Source organism: Pholcus phalangioides, unplaced genomic scaffold (assembly GCF_987345545.1).
Source record: "Pholcus phalangioides strain wild (caught in Gottingen) unplaced genomic scaffold, Ppha-v1.0 ptg000011l_1, whole genome shotgun sequence".
NCBI classification, from domain to species: domain Eukaryota; kingdom Metazoa; phylum Arthropoda; class Arachnida; order Araneae; family Pholcidae; genus Pholcus; species Pholcus phalangioides.
Window position 1 is genome coordinate 16,084,570 of NW_028301604.1, and position 23,359 is coordinate 16,107,928.

The 23,359-nt window shown below is 36.8% G+C and overlaps 1 protein-coding gene across 1 annotated transcript; it reads left to right on the forward strand.

The window, feature by feature from the left end:
* Positions 1 to 8,283: 8,283 nt before the first annotated feature.
* Positions 8,284 to 22,148, forward strand: LOC149080128 (uncharacterized). Its single transcript, XM_089238587.1, has 8 exons — positions 8,284 to 8,583; positions 13,996 to 14,097; positions 14,178 to 14,325; positions 18,597 to 18,673; positions 19,334 to 19,531; positions 20,416 to 20,587; positions 20,846 to 20,934; positions 21,809 to 22,148. The coding sequence occupies exons 1-8, from the start codon at positions 8,331 to 8,333 to the stop codon at positions 22,093 to 22,095; spliced, it is 1,326 nt and encodes a 441-aa protein (XP_089094713.1). The 5' UTR covers positions 8,284 to 8,330; the 3' UTR covers positions 22,096 to 22,148.
* Positions 22,149 to 23,359: the final 1,211 nt, after the last annotated feature.

Sequence of the window (23,359 nt, forward strand, 5' to 3'; positions counted from 1 at the left end):
TCCTCAACGAGAACTTATCAATTGATGAAAATCTTGCATATCTAAAAATGTCTAGCACTAGCTGGTTAGCCCTGGGGATGGCAAAACAGTATTCGGCTAGAAAGGCATCTGTAACCGAATGCCATTGTCATCTACTTCCCGATATTTCTTGTATTCATCCTTCCCCCCAGGGATTTGCGTCCTGTTGTGGTGTCCAGTGTGTAGCTCGCTGGCACCAGACACTCCAGATGGTTTTGCAGGCTGTTTTCCTTGAGCACATGCAATTAACAATCAGCATATGAATTTGTCGGTCTTTTTTACTCAGTGAAAGAGCTGCTGATAAGCATACAATGAGGGATGCCTGTTGTCAATGGTCCCTGGTTGTTGTTTTTTTTTTGAAATGATATACAGTATATTTTCCCCATGAAGAAAAAACTCGTTTCTACAGTACAGCAACACCAATAATCCTGCCCCCCCCCCCCACAAGCGTAGGGCTGACAGTGATCCAGCCCTGGGGCCCAAGATAATTAACATTGTTTCCATGCTATAAGTTCACTATGGGGGCCCCACCAAAGATTCCAGTTTAATGTGCGGCTAAATTCCCTGGCTGTTATCTTGAATAGATACACAGTAAATCTACCACATGAGGGGGAAAAAATCGTTTCTGCTGTACAGCGATACAGATTCCTATGCTGAACTCAGGACCACAACTAGATGCTTGGTCACCCTCGGCAAGCGCGCATTTTGACGCCTCCTTGTAATGTTGAAGGTGAGGTTTCAGAATGAAATTTGCGCCCCCTCGGGTCTAGCGCGTGGGGCATGAAACCCGTCTGCTTTCCCCTAGTTGCGGCCCTGGCTGGACTTCCTATGGTGTGTAATTTTTTTTTCCGCTCAATGTCTGTCGGATGTCCAGCTGTACGTAGAGAATCGAACCATTTCTCGCCGTTCGTGTAAGATTGAACTATTTATGCCAGATAGAGTAATCACAAATTTGCTATATTGGAATAATGAAACGCTCCTATGTGAGCAAAAAAAAAAATGCTCAAGATTTGTTTTTTTCAAAGTTCAAAGGATTTCATTGATGAATTAGACTTCTACCCCACGTAAATTTGCTTTTATCTAAAAGATTTTTTTTCTTTCTTTTGTGTAATTAACTGTAGAAAAGCCATCCGCTGTCGTTTAAACTGGGAATGTTGCCAATAACTTTCAAGTTCAAGTCTTAAATTCCGTAAAATTATTCTTTTTGGGTTTTTTCAAGCTGTAAATTCACTGCAGAAGCGCCCGTGAAAAGTTTTGCGTGGGGGGCAGATGCGGAAGTCAGTTGAGGCCCCGGACACAAAAGTAAATATTGGACCTCTTAAATTAGAAAAAAGTGTAACGTTTGGGTTTTACATGGGCCAAGGTGTACACCTGGTGCGCCCGCCCTTAAATCCGCCTCTGCTTCGGGCCGCCAAAAATCCCAGCCAACGGGATGTGAGGGCATTGCCCAGTCAACAAAATTTAAGCAACATATATTCACTGACAAACTGTTGAGGCTGTCAAAGAGAAATGAGGAAAAGTGATTTCCGTTAGGAATGTGCAACAGGAGCGGTCGCACTGGGCACCGTGCTTTGTGGGCCCTTGCACTCCCAGTAAACTATTGGAGGCTTTCATGAATTCTCTGAGAAATTACTTCTTGCATTAATTCTGATGTTTCATCAATTCTGGAATTATTTCTTTCAACAATTCTGAAATTTCCCCCCCCCCTAAATTCTGAATTTTTATTGCGTGTGGTGCAGGAATTATTTCAGATTCATCAAGTCCAAAATTTTTATCAGTTTCAGGATTTTATTTTCTCATTAGTTTAAAATTAAATTCAGTGCTGAATTTTCGCCAGTTCTTGTGTTAATTTATTGAATTGTGTATTTAACATTTTCTGTATGGCTATTTCACAGCATTCTTGTATATTTTGAAATAATGGATGCCGATTCCTCATGGGCGTAGCCAGAAATTTCGTTCGGGGGGGGGGGGGGAGGAACCAAAGTGATAGAACAATAGATTTGGCCATTTTTTTCCCTTTTTTCGGTCATTTTCTCACATTTCGGGAGGGGACCAGACCTCCAAGTCCCCCCCCCCCCCCACTATGCCCTTGCGATTCCTACCCCCCAAATATATAAAATCCGGCAAATATTTTTCGTGTCCGAAACTATTGAGATGCGCCGGGCCCCTTAGGTAAAGGGTCATTCAAGTATTATGTCAGCATCGATGGGGGAGGGGGTTCCCGATTTGCTGACTTTAGATGACAAGGGGGGGGGAAGGGGGTTTGGATGATGTTGACGTCACCAACCACCTTTTATGAAAATATGAAATATTTTTAATGGCATCTTACTCGGTCCGTCAAAAACGAAAAACCTTTGGATAAATTGTGGGTACCTTAACTAACATTCTCCCTAATGATAAATTCCTTACAGAGCCTCTTCAGCGATTTCTAAATGTTTCACGAATCTTTCAAGTGCTCAGGAAATGTTTCGGGGCTGCTTAAGTGCTCTGGAACTGTGCAAATGATCCATAATTATGCTACGGATAGCTAAGTAATCTGGGAAAGTTCCGCGGGTAACTTGAGTGATTTTAAATTAACAGAAATTGAAAAATATAGCACACATATAAAAAGATATTTTCTTTCAATATTTTAAATTATTCAAAAAAATAATTTAAATTAGGGCCGTGTTTAGAGCATCACGGGCCCCAGGGCTAAGCGGTTTTTCTGAGATCCCACTCTCAAAAAACTTGAAAATTCTCGAAAATTTTAACTGGTTTTCATTTTGTGAGACCGGCGTTCTCTTGAGACCCCCGGGCCGTCCCCACGTGGGCCCATGCATTAAGACGGCACTGGTCTTGGGGCAGACACGGGACCCCTATACCCCCTCCTACAAAAGTAGGTTGAAGAATGGGTCATCGCTAAAATCAAAGATTCGAAAAAAACGGGACACTACTTCAAAAAAGGGACGTATGGTCAGGCAAAATGTATGCAAATATTCTAGCCTGTACAGAGAAATGACTCACATACTTTGAGCAAAACCAATCATTTCTGACTTCCGACGTCCCTGACTGCAATCGCAGTTGAAAGGATTGAAGATCGAAACGGATTGGTTGAATTAAGGATTTTAACCAATCCGTGTCGATCGCTGATCGTTTAACCTGCGATTGTAGTTTAAACTGTGTTGGTGAATACGGCCGTAAGTTTCCTTATAGCTCAGTGGGCAGCGGTTCCCAACGGGGGGGGGGGGGTTCGTAAGAAGAAAATGGCAATGGCGGCTACCCATCTAAAAAATAACAAAAGAATTTAAAAAGATTAAAAAGAATTCTAAAAAGTAGATAGAGGTTTTTGCTAATATTGTCAGATATAAAATTGACCTCCCTATCAATAAAATCTTCTATGAAAGAGGGGTCCACTTTTCTACCAGGCACCTACTATTCACGTGATTTACGCTATGGATCAGTAGTTAAAAACTGGATCTGTGCGGAAGTGAAAATTGACTGAAACACCAAAATTAAGTACAGTGCATCAGAGTTCTGTAAACGTGAAAACATATTTTGAATCTGCCAAAAGCGATCTGTCAAAGCTACCGAGGCCTCTTACTACATTAGCTATCGTATTGTGAGATGAGGAAAAAAATCAGCATTGATGAAAATTTAATTTCACCGTGCATCAAGATGTTGTCAGATGCATGCTTGGAGAGGGGCATAGCCCCCCCAAAGGGGGGGGGGCTGACAGGGCTCTAGCCCTGGGGCCCGGGAAAGTTCTCATAATCTTTTGCTTTTTCACGCTATAAATTAACTACAGAAGGGGCCCCGTGAAAAGTCCGACCGAGGGCCCTCAAAAGATTCTAGCCTGGGGCCCCTTTCCAGGATGTGGAAGCCATGGAGAGGGGATTGCTCATATAATGAGTTTAATACCTCTGTCAAATAATACGGTGTCTGGAAGAATATAGGACATGTCAGACGATGTTGACCGCAGTCATAAGTCACGTGAAAGGTTGTGAATTTTTTCCTATCCAAGTCGATGAAAGCACCGACGTTTTTTTGTTTTTTTTGTGCACCATTCTCTGCTACTTGTAATTGCTAAGTACTTGGAAGAGAATTCGAAGAAAATCTTTTTATTTGTCACCCATTGAAGGGGTCTTACGACTGCTAAAGACCTATTTGAAGAAATCGATCATTATTTCGTTGAAAAAGGAATTCACTGGTCAAAATGCATTTGGCTCACCACAGATAGAGGAAAATCCACGGAAGGTTGCTACTCAGGCCTTCGTGCATGCGTGGCAGAAGTCGTTCCCAAAATGGAATGGACTTACTGCTGTTTCACTGATTGATCCTTGCATCGAAACCTTAGCCTCCAAATTTGCGAAACGTTCTTGATGAAGCGGTCAAAGATGTCAACTTTATCAAGGTGAAGCCTACCAGCTCCAGGTTGTTTAAATTGTTGTGCGAAGACAAGGACAGCCTTCACAACACTTTGCTATTGCACACCGAAGTTAGAGGTTGTCCCGGGGTTAAGTCCTGACGTGGCTGTTCGAACTTCGGCACAAGGTATCCCTTTCTTTGGAAGTGTTCGTACGTGTTTCGGTAAGTGTTTGTACTTCACGATTTCTTATCACAAGCCGAGCAAAATTCAACAGTTGGTGATAAGATAATTGAGCGCTTGGAAGGATTAAAATCCTCGTTTGAAAAATATTTTTCAGAGCCAGAAATGGGTGATCAGTGGATATCTAATCCTTTCAAAAAAGACTATTTCGAACCCCAGTAGCACAACGATATAGTATAATATCTGGACCAGTTATATATCGAAATGTCAGAGGAATATCAGATGTCATAACTATGATATAGAACGATCTTGTCCTATCAAATCTTTAATTTTTCAGTTGAATATGTATTTTTGATTCCATGTGAATAATCTTTACTTTGAAGGGCAACAACTTGGGACAATAAATTATTTTAATATAGTTTGAAATACATAGATCTATATCAGATTCTCGATATAGACCTGATATAGATCTATCATAGAAGACATAGCTTTATATCCTGAACATGACATAGATCTATATCATGAACCTAACAAAGATATATATCAGATACACAATATGCTGATATATCAACATATCGTGTACCTTTAAATAAAAATATTGCCTTCAAATAAAAATTTGGAGAAAGAAAATTTAAAGTCGAGTGTACGATTTTTTGTTTGAATGGAAATTAAAAACGTTTGAATGAATAATTGTTGATATGAAATTTTGATTTTAATCGGATTAATTATGTTGATATGTATGGAAATCATTTCATCAGTTATAATTGAATCCTTACTGTGTATGTGTTTTACATCGTAGATGTTGCTATTTTAGGAGGAGCAAGAACTTATCCACCGTAATTTTAATTTCCACTTTATAATTGCACATAATTTTTAATTTAGAAAAATTTGCTCTTGTTTTTGTTGTACATTTATATGTGTGTGTTTTTCTTAAAATTATTATTATTTTTTTTTTTATGTTTTCATTTTTTACCATACTTTGAGAATTTTAACTTTTTTGTGTTTCATATTTTTTTATTTTGTTTTATTTTATAAAACAAATAATAATAAGTATAAATTAATAATTTTAAATAAATAATTAATATAATGTATTACACAATATATTAATTTGTCTTTCTTGTGTTTTTTTATTATATATAATTTCCTTAATTATAATATAATTTTTTCAATTATCTGCCTCAAAATGATAAATGTCTCACTTTTTTTTTCTTTTGTAATTTTTGTGCATACATAAAAATAAATAAATTTGGAAATACAAGTAAAAAACCATTACTTGTAAATTAATGTTATAATAGCAGCCTCCAGCCAGTGCTGTAGTGGTGGGTTGGTAAGATACGCAGTCAGATATGGGAAGGGTATACAGGTTCAAACCCACCCATAGGAAAACCGCGGACAATTTTTTTAAAATATTTCTTCTGAAAGGGCACCATCTATCGTTCAAAATGTGAAGTATTTGCATATATCACATACACACACATTCACGATATAGATCTATTTATCTCTGACTATGCCTTTTTTAGCCAGAGCGATATCGTGGCTCGATATAGATCAATATTGAAAACTGAAATTTCACGATATAGATCTATATATTTGTGCAACTTGGGAACCGGCTTCATTATCGATTCCAGAAAAGGAGAAATCGCTGGAGCTCGCATCAGATACCACTCTAAAGAACCTCTTCAATGGCAAAATGGTGAACCTAGTCAGTTTTGGGCTTGTCGCGGTGACGAATACAGTGAACTTTCCAGAAAAGCCATAATGTTTTTGTTGCCGTTTGCAAGAACGGAGCTTGTTGAACGGGCGTTCTCTTCGCCCGTATTTATATACTATAAATATAAAAGCAAATATTGAACGCAGCACCGGATTTTAGTTTGTATTTATAGGAACTATGGGGAAACGTTCATCTCTTCAATATTTTTTCCGTCGTTTTCATGTAATTTCATTAGTATAGCTGCCCATCTGCACATACATAAATGGTGATATCGTGTTCTGCCTATAATTGCAACAACCGATGGGGAAAATTAAAGGAAGATGGAAATAAACTTTAGTTTCATAAGTAAATCACGTGGTTTTATATTAAAAGATGCATTGATTTTTATACTACAATTGTAAAATAAAACGCATGAAATCACGTTCAATTTCTGTTTAATTAGCATAATTGAAAATAATAAATTAATTTCACATGAATTTTAAACTTGATAAATATTTTTTGAAATCGTGTAGAAATTGCTTATTACTATTTGGGTTAGAATTTTTATGACGGAAAAATTTACAAAATATGCTTCATTAAAAATTGCATGCATGTCCTAAAAAAGTGATAATGTCTTAAAGAACTAAAATTATCCCGTGTAAATCAAAGAAGCAAAGGACCTAAACTTTTCTATTTCTGATGAAAATAATTATGTTGGAGGGAAAAAAATCCCTTCAAATTTAGAGAGTTTGTATAAAATACTGAACAAGGTTTGTATTGTAAGTAAGTAATTATTTAATAACAAACACATATGTGCTCTTGTGAATTGTGATTTTAATATTTCGAATTATACTCTGTGGACCTGTTTATAAATTTTTTATTGGAAAAAACTTGTATGTGTACATTGTTGTATATATAATGTTGGAAAAAATATTAAAAACCTTTTTTTTCCTCTAATTTTTATTTCATTTTTTGCATTGAAAGTTCTTTTTGAGCAGTTAATTAACGGAAATATTCACTTTCACTCTTTTTGATGAAGTACAGGGCGGCTATCAGGCCATGCAACCCATTGCGGCCGTGCGGGGTGCCGCTATATCAGAGGTGAATGGGTGAAAGAAGTTTCATTGGCAAAAAAAAAAAATCAAAGAAAATGATTTCTGTGGCGCCAAATCCGAGATGAAAAACTTTCCAAAAAAATGTTTTTTTCGTCTTTTCAAGTTTTTTGTTAGGAATTTGTGGAATAAGTTGTGAGGCAGGGGCATGGTCCCCACAAGGAGAACTGATAGGGTTCCAGCCCGGGGGCAGGGGACTATATTCTCTCTTACCATTTTTCTTTTTCACACAAAAATTAACTGAAATTTTTAAGTTTTGGAGTCTTAATTAAAGTCTACGCTGCCGCCTCTCACAATATGCCTCCGAGTGCACCGCACCCCTTGCACCCTCGCTTAAGCCGCCACTGGCTGAGATAGGCTTCCACAAATATAAAAATGATACTATCACAAACTTTCATCTTTTTTCTTTAAAATGAGACCAAGATGGCAGCGTTGTCTATTTTTGATGGAGTTATTAAAGTTTGAAATTACTTCAACAAAAACTGTCACTCACTTGGACGCGATTGCGTCCCCACACCCGGCATCGATTTCACGTTTTCACGTCAAAATAACGTCAACGTGGCGATGATCTCGAATCATAGGGATCGATATAAATAGGGGCCGGGCAAAGCCCAGCGAAAGCCCGAATTTCTGACATTGACCGGGCTAACCAGGCCGGCCAGTACGTGAATTGGCCAACTTCGGGCTTTGGCAGTAACATATACACGAAACTTCGAGAACGTATTAGAATAAACCGATAAATGCAATCGGACTCTTTTTCACCAAATTAAACAAACGGAAAAATATTTGATGGTTCATGTCAAAAATATGTGACGGAATATCCGCTTTTAGATTATTCTTAGGAACTGCCTTCAAGATAACACTTCGAAATGAAGTTTATCTTGACGAATTGAAACATACTTTCATTTTTACACCCGATAATATTTTAAAATGTATGTACATAAAAAAACAGCCAAAGGTTTGGCACTTTGTTTAATAGAACAAGATGGCGTTTAATCGTGCTAAAAGTATAGTCATAATCTTGATTTCAGCAATAAATGTGATTAATCCTTTAAGTTCAAACAACCACGATGTTTTAAGTGGTGATTATCAATCACATATATCCAGAAACGATTTTTTATGTAATCGTCTTTTCTGTTCACGCATTATCTGCCCTGAAATAACAGAGTGTCCATTCGGCAAAATCGTGCCTTTCAGCTCTATTTGTGGTTGCTGCAAAAAATGTATCACTTATTTAGGTGAGTGCATTCATTGTTTTATATAAATTAATCCAATGGTTCCCAAACTATGCACTACTACACGAACACCCTAGAACATTGGTGGGCAAACTTTTTTAGGAGCGAACAAAAAACAAAGAAAATTTTGGTAGAAAAAATTACAATTTATTATAAAACTCTATAATATATATATATATATATATATAGGAAACCTTTCTATACTATTATTTTAAAATCTGCGGCGGGCCGTAGTTTGCCCATCACTGCCCTAAAGGCCCCTACACACGCTCAGTTATACCTGTGCAGGCGAAGTCTCTGGATCCGCTTCTAGGTGATATATCAATGGGGATATTTTCATTCTTCGATCTTTCTTCGTGTCTGTCAATCAGTTCGAATTTTTGCAGCGAGTGCTCTAAACTTCAAAATTTTCTAACATGATTTCCACAAATGATGCTTTGGATGTAGTTTAGATTCGTAACTAGGCTGGGGCAACCGGGGCACTGCCCCGGGGTCTCTAACCGAATGGGCTAATCACAAAAACCCTTATTTTGTATATTTTTTTCCTTTTTGGGGGGGCAAGAAAATATCTGCCCCGGGACCCCGAGAAGGTGTGCTACGGCCCTGGTGTAGTTGGATTGGTTACGGCAGTAAAAGTTATTACTTCCAAAAAAAAAGACGGGTAATGTGGTGCAAAGGTTGATTAAAGAAAAGGGCAACAATTTTTTCGCTCGTTAAATTACTACAGGAATTGAAATTTGCACCGACATAATTTTCTCAGAATTGATGAAGATACCTACTCAAGGCTGTCTCGACTGCTCTTCTACTCGTCTTTTTTTATGTGTATTCTTGAAAGAACATTCCGGATTCCGAGAATAATAAGGATAAGTAACTTCTTTTAAAATGAAAAAAGCTTTGTAAATTCGTATCCGTGATTATCCAAATATTGAGAGAGGGAGAAAGAAAAGGTCAGATAAGTGCGTACCCCTATAGTTAATAAGCCATTTCTGAATGGTTCGCACTCATTGTAAATAACACTCCCCAGTACTCTAAGTAGGTCCAATAATATACTAAAACTCCCCAGTTAAATAGGTACTGGATTCTTTTATTCATTTACTTATCCGTTAAGCCTATGCGGCACGTATTCAAAAAAAGATATGAAATTTTCTCATCAGTTGATATGAGAGTTTCTTTTTGTTTCAGCAGAGAAGAATGCTTAAAAAGCTTTCTTTACTTATTACTATCAGAACATTTTGCTTCATATTTTAGTTCGCTGGTTCTAAGTCCGTTGGCCCGGAAATTATAATTAATAAAATAATCAGGGATTCTTAACCCTTTTGTGTTTCACGGACCTTTTGTACCAATAAAATAAAGGTGACGGTATAATACCGTTAATAATATAAAAAGACCACCAATAATATTCAGTATATAGGCTATGCAAAAACAATGAGTTAATCAGGGCTGAAACTAGGGGCGGGTGGCAAAATTTATGGGGCGGCAATTTTAGGTGGGAACGAAGAACACCATTATGAAATTATCGAACTTTAAAGTTTGAAGGGGTGACAAAAATCCTAGTTACGGATACGTCTCTAGAGTCAATTGTTTTTCACATCCTAGGTCACGGAGCCCCTGGTTAAGAAATCCTTCTACAAATAATCAATAAACAATTAATTGTCATAGTATATTATTCGAATATAGAGTTTATATGTGTTTCGGTGTTATAATTTCGGGAAAATTTATTGAAAATAGACTGATTTCAGAAAAAAAAATTGCGAATTTGAACAATGGTCGAAGTATTTCTAAAATTTTATTTCGATTTCTTTATTCGATATGAAATTGTGAAAAAATAAATATCGTGAAAATTACGCCATTAGAAAAATTTCTTCTAATTTAAAGGCAATCCGTCTCCCTAAAACAAATTACTCAGTTACCATTGTTCAGCTTCGTTATCAATAATAAAGAAGAGGAAAGAAAGAAGGTCAGAAAAATAAAAAACAAACTGCGCAGTTATACCTGATGGCTCCTATACCATGACAGGCATAACTGTACAGTTATACCGAATCGAAAAACCATTCCCTTCAGGTCGCCTGTGCAGGTCAACTGACGACCCCTACACACGCTCAGTTATGCCTGCACAGTTATACCTGTACAGGCATAACTGAACGGTTCGATGCATCCACACCATTCAGTTATACCTGTGCAGGCGAAGCTTCTGGAACCGGTTCTAAGCAATCTGTGGGGATATTTTCATTCTTCGATCTCTGTCTTAGCGGTCTTTTGATCAGTTCGGATTTTTTCATAGTCTATAAAGTTCGGAATTTTCAAGTATGATTTCCACAGATGATGCTTTGGGTGTAGTTGGATTGGTTATGGCACTGAAAGTTATTAACTCAAAAAAAAGAAAAAAACGGGTAACGTGGTGCAAAGATTGGTTAAAAAAAAGGCAACAATATTCGCACGTTAAGTTATTACAGAAATTGACATTTGCACCAAAAGATTGGCATAATTTTCTCAGAAAGGATCAATATACATACTGAAAGCTTTTTTTTTTTTCAATTCCTTTCGGAAATTGCTTCGCAAACTGTTTATTTTTTTAACAACACTGTCTCTGTTTGCTAGAGGATCTATTTCCACACCAATCTCTCATAACTATTATCTTTCTTAATTTTGTTATGGTAATCTTTAGTTTTCACCTGCCACAAGCATTTCTCATTCCTATAAATTTCAATGAATTCTTCCAAACATTCGCGCTGCCCGTTTCGAAGATCACTCGTCATTGTAAACCTCGAGTCGTGAAAACTAAACTGAACTCTGAACTAAACTCTGGTAGAGTGTCGAAATCGGTGTTTCCCAAAGTAGGACTATCCAGGCTATGAATGGACACAAGGGGGTGATGGGGGGGACGAGAGGAAAACATCAGTTTTCGAAAACTCGATGATTTTACCAAGGAAGCCTTTGTAAATATGGGCCTTGGGCAAAAAAAAAAAAAAAACGAATATTGCACACAGAAAAATTCGTACTTGTTTCATCAGAGCTGAAGTGTTTTTTTCTTTCTTTGAATGTGCGCTGTACATTCCAGATGTATTGTAACTGTAAATTGATCGGTAAAGCCTACTGTCACAGATCTCCACACCATCTGAGGATAAACCATCTGGGGTCCTGCATCCCCGGGGGCTTGATTTACTAATGAATATTGTCATTATTCGAGCCATTTCCCCCCCCCCCAACCCCCACAAAGATGTGATTGGCATCAGGATTCTGGTTTCAGAGCCCGAGACGATTCCAATCATTCTTTTTTTCCACGTTAAAAAATTCACTATAGTGGCGGCTCGGCAAAGAGAATAGCCTCCAAAGCCGCTTGAAAGATACTCTTAATGCAGCTTTGATAGCCTCTGTGCCTTGCGGCAGGATGTGGGGGGGGGGGCAGGGGGGTGACGCCCAAGAGCCGCGACGCACACTTTGAAGAAGACTGCTGTAACGGAAGATGTTTGTTGAATCTACACCATAAGTACAATAATGTATTTTTTACTTCTTCAAAATTTTGATGTTACTAAAACCTCTCATAATGACAGATTTTCATGTCTTAAGTAAAAGGCACTACTGCCTACTCATGCTTATCAAGAATGCTATCCATATCTACAGTGATTATGACAATATAGGCAATAAAAGAGAAATTTTGGTATTACAATCGACGCCCGATATAACGACCCCTTCGTCCCGTCGAGAATGGACGTTATATTTGGAGCGAGGTCGTAGCGAGGGGGAGACTTGGGGGTGTGGTCGGGCCTGATTGGGACGGTCGTTATATAAATAAAACATTTGGGACTTATTATTATACTTATTATTATACTAAGGGTATTCAGGTAACTTCATAAAACCAGACTCTGTAGTCCTGCCCAGTAAGATACTTGACAGGGCGAAACGGAAATAAATCCTGAGTCGAGCGCCAGTGAGGTCAGATTCGAGAGGGGGTGGTGCCACCCTTCTTAATGTCCGTCGTGGGGTTTCTTGCTATGGTATGGTTATCTAGGCTGACCATATTTCCTCGAGCGAAATACGGGAAATCGCGATTCGAAATACGGGAAAATACGGGACATCGCCAATTATCGCCAAAAATGACGCCAAAACCGAACAAAGATGCCCAATATTTCCGAAGTTACGAAAAATCACAAAGGCGGGAAATGAAGCATTACTGCAAATTGTAGTGGATTAAAATGAATTCCACAATAAAAATGTTCACCAAGACAAATGTGGGAGATTAATATTCTCATTTATAGTTGTAATTATCATAACATAATTTATGAGTTGAAAAATAATTTCAATCTTTGACCTCAATAAAGAATAAAGATTCAAGTAGGCTTCGTGTAAAATACGGGAAAAACCGGGACACTTTTGCTAAAAAATCGGGACGGCCAAAAAATAGAAATTACCGGGACTGTCCCGGGAAATACGGGACGTATGGTCACCCTAGTTATAGTGGTCACTCTGCTATGGACACCACCTCGTGATAGGATATAGTTCTCGTAGTCCCTCTGCTATTTTTTATTTCGCGTGATAAATGGGGTAAGGTAAGGTTCTCGTGGTTCTTATGCATGAAGGGGCGCGGTAGCCTGGTCGATAAGATACTCGCCTAAAGTACCAAAGGATGTTTAGAGGTGTCGCGAGTTCGATATCCGGTTCGTCCTTGTCAGAAAACTTTCCTGACACAGGGGTACAACAAAAAAACGGTGACTTTACCGCAGCAAAAAATTGCTACCACAAGGAGTCCCCCATCGAGGGGTTAGCGCACCAACCTCTCGACGAGTATAAAAAACAAGCCTGCCGTTCGGAATCGGCAATAAATTGTAGCTCCCGGTCTAATTAGCCCTCGTGTGCAGAAAATGACCGTGGTGCGACAAAAATGATCAAATTATGCATGAACATCTCGTGATAGTGTCCATTTCCGAACTAAAACGCGAACTTAATCTTCTCCGTTTAAGTATTCACCGGCTTTTTTCTCGATTAACCATGCTTTATAAAATTCTCCATGGACATCTAAATTTCGATACTTCCGGGATTATCTCCACACAAGCCATCATATATCTCTAGCAGAAGCAGACTTGACCATCCACATAAGATAAACTCTGTCCCTGCTTCCACCGACTGCTGTAAATATGGTTTCTTTCCGCATACCATAGCTAACTGGAACTTACTTCCCTCCACTGTCGTTGATTCACCCACGCCCTTTATATTTTTGAAAAATGTAAAACATTACTTCTGTCACCATCAGTCGCATTCTCATATATAGTCCTCGACCAACATCATTGTATAAATAAAATAAATAAATAATATACATACCTGAATGGCGTAGCATATCTAGAGTTAGGCATTCAAATATTTTATAATATTTAATAATTTAATGGTTTCTATAATTTAATAATTGATTTTATATTGCAGACGAAAACGAGCCGTGTAAGAATCATGATTCCACGCCAAATGCAGAGCAGCCTGATAAGTGTAAAGTGGGGCTAGAATGCAAGAATGGTTTTTGTGTGAAAAGTAAGCATTTATATCTATTAGAATTTATTTCCACTCAAAATACCAAAGAAGGGTTTAAAAATCAGAAAATTTTTCTTTAGGGTTTGAAGAAAATTGCCAAAACATTGCAAAGCATCGGATGTTACTTCGAGATCAGACTATTCTTTCTAACGTTTATTCGGAAACTCTTTGGATACCGGAATGTGATGTTGATGGAAAATTCAAAGCAAAACAATGCAAAGAAAAAAAGTGGGTGTAAGCTTAGTAAACTGTGTAATTTGGATCCCATTCAAAACATTTCATGTCAAAAAAGAAGCCAAGTCTCAATATTCTTTACCCGTAAAAAGTTGTGATACCTGATGTAGAGCAAAGTCAAATACTGTTATTAGCTGTGGCACTTTGATTCACACAAATCACCCCAAGGCTACACACCTTTAGTGGAACATTTGGGGACTTGGCAATCATGCATCACATATTACCATATAAAATCAAGTCAGCGCTATAAACACACATTATTATACATATTATTTACATTATTCGATGGCATAGTATTAATGAACGTGAATAATAAAACTTTGCCAACGGCCAACACACTCTCGTGCTGCGTAATTGCTAAGTCCCAAAATGTTCTTCAACTAAAGGTGTGTAGCCTTCGGGTGATTTGTAAGTGTCACAGTTAACTGTATTTGACTTGGCTCTACATCAGATATCAAATTTTTACGGGTAAAGAATCTCGAGACTTGGCTTCATTTTTTACATGAAATGTTTTTAATGGGATTTCGCTTCTTTTTTTTAAGTACCGTAGTCCTCTTTTTTGACGTTGCGTATTTTTTGGACACCATTTTTTATTTATTTTTTAATTATATTTTGTACATTGTTTCACCATACAATGTCAAGTATACGAGTTGAGAGGAGTTCTTACTATGGTGGCTGCATGATCCTCATTTTATATATAAAGGATATTCGAGTAATTTTTCTGTCCCGACCGTACTTTTAAGAATATGTAAAGATTTTTCATTTTGTAGCTCAGTTGAATTGGTAATATTTACTTAAGTCGTGGACAAAGATAGTATGAATAATTTCTTATATTATGATTGCTGCGAATGTTCATCCCATATTTTTGTCGTGCATAAAAAATACGCACATTTTAAAATTTTACAGGCCGAATTCTCTCTCAGATTTTTTTTCATTATTTTTATCCTTCTGATCCCCTTCTTTTGAGTTATCATCAGTGTCTTAAAGAAACGGGCACACCCGAGCACGGCCCGGGGGCTCAAGGGAAGGGGGTTGGGGGCCTTAGAAAAAAGAGAAGTAGTTGAATTTTTTGAGAATTTCTCAGGTAGGGCCTCAGAAAAATCACTTGACCCGGAGGCCCATGATGCTCTTAAGACGGCCGTGGATATCATCCGAAAAAATTCACGAGGAGAAACATCCAGTATGTTTTTTGTATTCATCTTTGTCCATGAAACAAAATCGGAATAAAAATTATATCGTTTTTTCATCGAAAATGGGTGAATTTAGAAAAATATATCAATGATAATAGTGCTATAATAAATGAAATTGTTGTTTTCGAAATAAACACTGAATTTTTATATATTGACAACAGCATTAAACCAACACCACTGTCGATGTATGTAAAAACCATTTCTTCCCGTCCTCGGCAAATTTTGACAATTTCGACTATAGTTAGCAATTTGCAATCATTTGACATTGTTTTTGTCGACGATTCCCCATATCCGGAACTTTCCCGTAATTCCGATCCTGAGAGAAATTTTCCGGATTTTTATATTTTTCCTTATTTTTTGTATACCAAACACTTCCTTATACCAAATTTCATGTTTCTTCCGTGCTCCCCTCCCAGATATGCATATTTATATTTTCTGTAACACAGAAACCATTCATAAGAGACACGGTCCCTGGTCCAGCGCCCAGGGCACCATTCCCCATGCCCTCCTCGTAGTTGTGGTCCTGACGGGGAATATAAATACTGTATTGAAATTTTTATGTGGCCCCTAATCCAAAAGTTTTCAATTGGTAAAATTTTTCGCCTATTCTTATTATTCCAAGAGAAATTTTCCCTTAACAATTTTATGAAAATTCGCTGAGATATCTTTAATTGATATAACTGTTGATTTTTCTTTTCGAAGTTCTTAGTTTTTTTAGACTTATTTTAGCGCTTAAAAATAAAAATTTAAAATTTCAACACAGTAAATTTTATTCAATTGTAAGGGTGCGATTATAGTGCACGCGTGTTTCCGATTCTGGAAACCCGCTTCGTCTCCGATTCTGGAAACCCGCTTCGTCTCCGATTGGTCAAAAACCCGAATTTCAACTTTTTTTTTAGAATGAAATTCGGGTTTTTAACCAAAATGTGTGTGCTCGTGGCTCATCGCCACACTTTTTTGATTGATGTCTCAACGCAGCATTGGTGTATTGATGCGCGCTCATTCAGTTCTTTGTAGTGGGGTTTTTTACATTAGGCCAGGGGGTTCTCAAACTGTGCACCGCGGCACCCTGGTGCGCCTCCAATCTTCGTCAGGGGCACCACGGAGCGGTGATCCTGACAAAGGTTTTTCGAAAATATTTTTTGTTAAACAGCTCTAGGGAGCTGGCGGAGCTCGTGGATAAGCTTTGAATAAGGGAAAGGGGCACTTCGGGTGGAAAAAGTTCGAGAGCCCCCTGCGTCAGGCTATTCTGGGCAGTCACGAATAAATGATGACGAAGTCGGGGGGGGGGGCACGGGTGCCAAAAGTTTAAGAAATTAATCGGAGGGGAGATATACGTGTCATGAGTTAACAAACACACCGGCCCCATAACTTTTTCCAGGGAATAATTTCTTGATTCGGCACACTGCTGTATATGCATAATGATGAAACAGTGATTCATAGAAAAGTGAAACTACATCATGAAAAAAAGACAATGTATCTGAAAAAGTCACATAAAATTATGCATTATCACCGTATATAATATACTAGTACACTATATTATCGTACAAATATAGAAGACTAATTTCCTCTCCCATTCTCTACATATCAAAGCACTATTGACCCAAGATTATAGGTTTTTATTTACCCACCTTTAGAAAAACTCTTCCAGAACCCCCTTTTGTGCCCCAAAACCTTGGGTTTTTTAGGGCTCAAAAGCTCATAGCTGTTTTCCACCTTTTCCTAGTCTTTGACACTGCTCTATACACAAGCTAGTAGCTTTAGCCAAGATACCTGCAGATAACGTGACATTTCTAGTCACTATGAATCTAGCTAAGTCCCCCATACACAAAGTGGTATTTCTAGGAGCTCGAACTCTACCTAAGTCGCCCAAAGAAAAGGCGATACTTCTTGGAGCTTGAATCCTAGCCATTACTTCATAGGTTCAGTGGTCTGTCCACAATAGGTTCCCGTGCATAATTTCTTCAAAAGGCGCCTTAGTCATTGCTCTTGGTGGCCCTTCAGAACAGAATGAGCATTTCGTGTACGCCATATCCTCATACCTATGAAAGACATTTCTAGGAGCTCTACCGAGAACGACCAATAGCAAGAGAAAAAAGTTACAGCTAGATGCTGGCAAAATTATGCCCTTTAATAAAGGTGGGGAACAGAGGCTGATCTGAACATACTTCAGATGAAGAGCTTGAGAGCAATTGTCAAAAATGGTAATGAAAAAACCTCCACTTTCTTTTTTTCCTTCTTCTCTTAAGGATCAGTACAAACCCAATCACTGTGAAACTGCAAGAGGCGCAAATATAAATGTAGATTTTTTCCCCCTCACTCATCATTTTAGTCAATGAAGGTAGAAAATGAAAAAGTCAATATTTTCAAGTTTTTTAAAGATCAAAAGTCATTTAGAAAAATAGGCGCCAATGTAGGCAAAATTTCGATTGGGGGAGCAATCGCTCTTTCTGCTCCCCTTGGCTACGCCACTGTTGCCTTCCCACACCTGGCGTCTATTTCGAAGACGTTTTTACGTAAAAAAGAAAGTTAAAAAAGTGACAATTTTGTGATTGGGTATTGTGTGAATTATATTATATTGGGTATGAAAATTTTAAATTTTGTATTTTACCTAGCTAATATGATCATTTTTGGCGGATTCATCTATCACAGAATAATCATTTTCCATACGTATTTGAATTTTAAAATTAACCGTATAATTTATATTCCTTCCAGACACTTTTGATAAAGCGTACTATGATCATGTATACTATGATCCTTCCAGACACTTTCGATCATGTATACTATGTATTGAATTTTATACTGCATTTCACAAAAAGTCAATTGATACTGGCAACCTCACAATTCCCCTTTGTTATCGCGGTTTTTTTTCTAATAAACTCATATACAAATAGAAAATGTTGTCGAGATAATATTTATATAGGCCTATAGGTAACTGAAATTTTAGTTCCAAAACAAAAACAGTTATTGCTGTGTCTTAATTCTCACTAAAACTATCGAAAATCTAAAATTCTTCATTTTTAGAATCTATATCACTATGGAAAATGGTTTTATTATTGAAATATTTTTATTTAGGTGTTTATGTGTTGATGAGAATGGAAATTCAATATTTGGCCAAGAAGAAAGTGAACTAGCAGAAAATATGACATGTGGTAAGTAAGAGGGACCGTAACGTTCCTGCTAGCGATGAGAATTTTGTGTGAGCACGAAAAATTATAACCTTCTCGAATGAAATGAAATTTCTCGAGCTTTGTGCAATCATTTCCAAGCCAGAAACCACATTAATAAATTCTTTCAATATTCTATATAAAAATACTTATACAGAGGATCTGCTGCTATATCAAGGACGGAATCGGAGGGGGGCAGCAAATTTTAAAGCAGAATAAAAATACTGTTGTAAATCATCAAATTGTACAGTGGAGGGGGAGGGGGTGAAAAAATCATGTTTGCACCCCCTCACGCAAAAATACTAGTTACGGCTCTAGTTGTATGCCACCTGTGTAAGCTATGGCTTGCAAGATCGAGTGGTTGCTCGAGAATATTATAATCACACTGGATTACGTGACAAATAAATAACATAACGTTTTTTAGAAGTAATTTTCAATTTCTTTTTTATTGAATCACTGAATTGAACACTTTCTTTCTCTTTTCTTTCTTTTGACCATCCACGGCCTGGACGACTTCTTATTATCAGCAGACTAGACTAAAACAATTACGCAAAAATGATTTTCTTCGTAAAAAACAATTTTTATACACATGCGTAATTGTTTTATTCTTCTTTTCGCTAATTTTTAATGTTTTGAACTTATTAGGTTGTTCTAGAGCTATGAATAATTTGCGCACGTTTGATCAAGAGAACTGGTTGATAAAAGTTCAAGAACATTGTACATACACGGGTGATTATGACCTCATGCAGTGCATAGGTGACCTCTGTTTTTGCTGCAACAGTTCAACAGGCGAAGTTATCGGACGGGTAACTAAAATGCCGTTCAGGAATCTCTTGCCTTGCTGTAAGAAAAAATAGTCCCTGGCTTTAGATGTTATTCTTATCTCTTATAGCTAATTGTTATTATGCAGGGTTATATAGGGTGCTACCAGCACGCACCGCATTTTACTGGCGAACCGTTGATCCTAGAAGCATACTTCCAATTAGAAAAAGTATCCAAATAACGTGTAGAACTCTGATGCATCATTCATGTTGCAAGGGGTTGTATAGTTATTAAAATTTAAAAAAAAACTTTTTATACTCAAAAACCCAATGAGAAAGTTGTTTCTCTGTCTTTAATGATGCCAACAAAAAAAATCTTATGTTTCTAAGCGTAATATGCACTGAAACACATGAAGTCAAAAACGGAGATAAATTGGGAAAAAATTAGATAAATGGGGGTAAAACGCGTTCTAATTGAAAGTATGCTTCTAGGATCAACGATTCGCCATTAAAATGCGGTGCGTGCTGGTAGCTATGCACCCTATACATATATTACATGTACGTTTTGTTTTTAACTGCAAACTTCCTTCAGCAGCTTTCTTTCGAAAATTAATTTGAATATTGCTTGAGAAAAATTAAAATTTTTTCGCGAATTCAAATGTTCGAACGAAATGTGCAAATTTCTCTTATATTTTTTAAGAATGTATATCAATTTGGTTTTGCATTTGTAAATTTAATCGTCAATAATTCTTAACCAGATGTTTTCCCAATAATTTTGCAATATTTCAAAAATAGACATAAATAAAATATTTTCACCTCTTCGTTTTAAAATCTATTATTCTATAGGAAATCGATTTCAAAACGCTAATGTAGAAATAGTTTTCTGTATTTATAAGCTTATATAATATGATATATTAATTATGCTGAGCATTCTGGATTTATTCGTTCTATTTCTTTGCACACTAGTTGACAAAAAAATAAATGGTCATCGATACGAACGACAGTGTGAACTACAATTGATGACGACGCGATCTTTGAATTATCAATTTTATAGAAAGAATATATTCATTATTGGACTGGAACATGTGAGATGCGATGTTGACGGTACCTTTGCAGCCAAGCAATGCCAAACTGATAGGTAGTATATAGGCATCAAATTTTTCCTTATGTCATCGAATGTTTAACAGCTTCGAAAGTTACACAATTTGCTGACTCATTTATCAGACCTCAACTTCTCAAATATTCAATTATAAAGTCATCCTTTTCAAAAAGGGGAAAAAAGAGTTTTGTTGATACTGTAGAACATAACTGCCGAAAACAGCACGGCAATATATAATGAATATCATAAAACACAACGAATGTTAAAAAACTTTCTTTTTGATTAATCTCTCTAAAGATGCACTTGTACAGATCGAAAGGGCATTGGAATCAAGAGCTATTATATAGAAAAAGATAGTACAGAAAGAGAAATACAAATGAAGTGCAGTAAGTAGTTGTTATCAATTTTTTTTTTGAAAATTTCAGTACGAAAACTCTTAAAAATATAAAACCTATAGAACCTAAAAACGACCGGACCATGAGAATAAAAGTACTGACTTGTATGTAATAAGCATTAATGATTTATACAAATACAAATACAACGCCACAACAGGCAAATTGCCCAACGAGGTGGCTGACTTAAGAACACCATGGATCCCCGAGCCATTTTTTGGAGGCCCTACCTACTACTACTACACCCCACATGCACCCCGCCCACTAGAATTTAAAACCCGTTCTGCAGCTGCAGAAATTTGCCGAGTGTGGAATCCTTCGTCTCATTTTCAAAACGAGGGGAAAGAAGTGGCGTTCGATCTTTTCTTCCTATCTCTTTGTGTAATTCCAAAGGATATAAAATATAGGGGGGACGCAAACGCGAGATGAGGGTGTGTGAATGCAATAGTCTTCCCTTACAGGGTTACAATATCGTGCTAGTGTTGTGCCTAGAAGAAATGATAAAAACAAATTTTACCGTTACAGCTTAAAATCGCCCGCATAAGAAGCATTTAAGAGAGATCGAAATATTTGGTCCGTTATTAGCCAAGCTTGCTGTAGCTGGGTTTGATTGTACACTGTTTAAATCTTAATTATAAAACATTGTGACAGATGTTTGCTTTCAGTTTTTATAGGTTATAAATGCAATTTTCAGAGGTCATTTTTCTTCATGAAGGAAGGTCGAACCGATGGCCTACAGTTTAAAATTTAGATAAAGTGCTCAAAAAAATAAATAAATAAAACTTGAATATAACTTTAGATTTATTTGTGTTATTCCATAAAAAATCTAAAAAATTGAAATTGTTTTTATTTTCATCAATTTCATCAGACTGTGCCAGAGATGAATATGATCGAGAAACTATTCATTCCCGGTATCCAAGACTCATTTGCGATAGGAATGGAAATTTTATTTCTTTGCAGTGTTTCAATTTAGAAGAATGTTATTGTGTTGATGAAGACGGAGATGCTATTACAAAAAAACTCTCCAGTAGACAACTACAAGACAACAAATGCAGATATTTGCTGGAAACTCTTCACTCGTTTAAAAGTATAACCACAACACCTAGTGGTCTTACTGACGACTATGTATACAGTGATGATTATGAATACATGTAGTTTACATTGTCAAAACTAATTAATGCTGTACATTAAAAAAAATGTTGATCCTTCGTGTCCGAGTTTAATTTTATTGAAAACTATTTTTTCAATGGAAATGTTTTTGCAACTCAATATGAAAGTCGGACAAAAATCATCATTTTTAATTAAATTTCAAATCCTACTAGTTTTAAAATATCAGTATAATAATTAAATCGGTGCTAAAAGTGAATAAACTTCCAAATCATCAAAAAAAAAAAAAAAAAGAAACTGGAAAACAACGATGATTTTTCATCTTAACAAAGCATTCACTATGTTGTTCTTCGGTGTTTTGTATTAGGAATTTTTTTTTCCTTTCACTTTAGGCTGAACGGATAGTGTGGCGGAGAGACTAAAGCTTCGAACAAATATTTTTCTTCCACGTACGCGCATAGCGACAATCACGCACAGCAACGAAGCAACTCAGCACCTCCTAGAGATAGGCCTTCGTAAGACGCCTTCATATACATTAGCCTTCATTAAGGAGTTCTAGGCCTTCGCAATCTGCTTGTGACGTCAATAAGTAGCCATTTTCCCTCACACAGAAATATATATATATATTTTTTCAGGGGGAAAAAAAATTATCATCGTTGTGAGGAAAAGAAATGATCGGGCTCAGAATTGGCGATTTCTATGCCCCACATCCAATCACTATGCAGTATTTGTGAGCCAATGAGGAAGATTCTACGCCAAAATAAAAAGAAACGAAATAGGATGCTGTGTTTCAAAACGTAGCAAACTTGCTAGGTAGTCTGAATGATGTTTATGGCAAACAGTGCAGAGGCCTTCTATCTCTAGAAGGTGGTGAGCAACACCGCTGTATAGACAGGGCCGTCTTAACGAGTACGGGAAGCCCCAATTTCATTGGAGGAAATGCATTTCAGTCATCAAAGCTTATATAATTAGGAATGTACAAAAATGCATAAAAAACACTACACAAAAGTATACGCACACTCTAAAACAAAAACTCATAAAAATTCAGAATTAATGAAAGAACTAATTTTAAAATTAGTGAAAGAGGTAATTTTTCAGATAAAATAAAAATTCAGAATAAATGAAAAATTATTTTTCCGATAAATGCTCTGAAATTATAAAAATGATATCAATAGGCCTACGGTTTCAAAAACCAACAAACTTGCTAAAACAAAATGTCGTAACACTATTAAGTTATAGTTTGAGAAGCTCACCAAGTTTCTAATTTTTTATTCAAGCAAAATTCTTTGCATTCTTTTTTACCAAAAAAAAA

Excerpts from the sequence above, each read along its gene's own strand:
- LOC149080128 (XM_089238587.1), top strand. The coding sequence starts at position 8,331 with ATGGCGTTTAATCGTGCTAAAAGTATAGTCATAATCTTGATTTCAGCA. Across the intron at positions 14,326-18,596 it reads AAACAATGCAAAGAAAAAAA|GTGTTTATGTGTTGATGAGA; the intron begins GTGGGTGTAAGC and ends ATTTTTATTTAG. Across the intron at positions 20,588-20,845 it reads AAGCAATGCCAAACTGATAG|ATGCACTTGTACAGATCGAA; the intron begins GTAGTATATAGG and ends ATCTCTCTAAAG.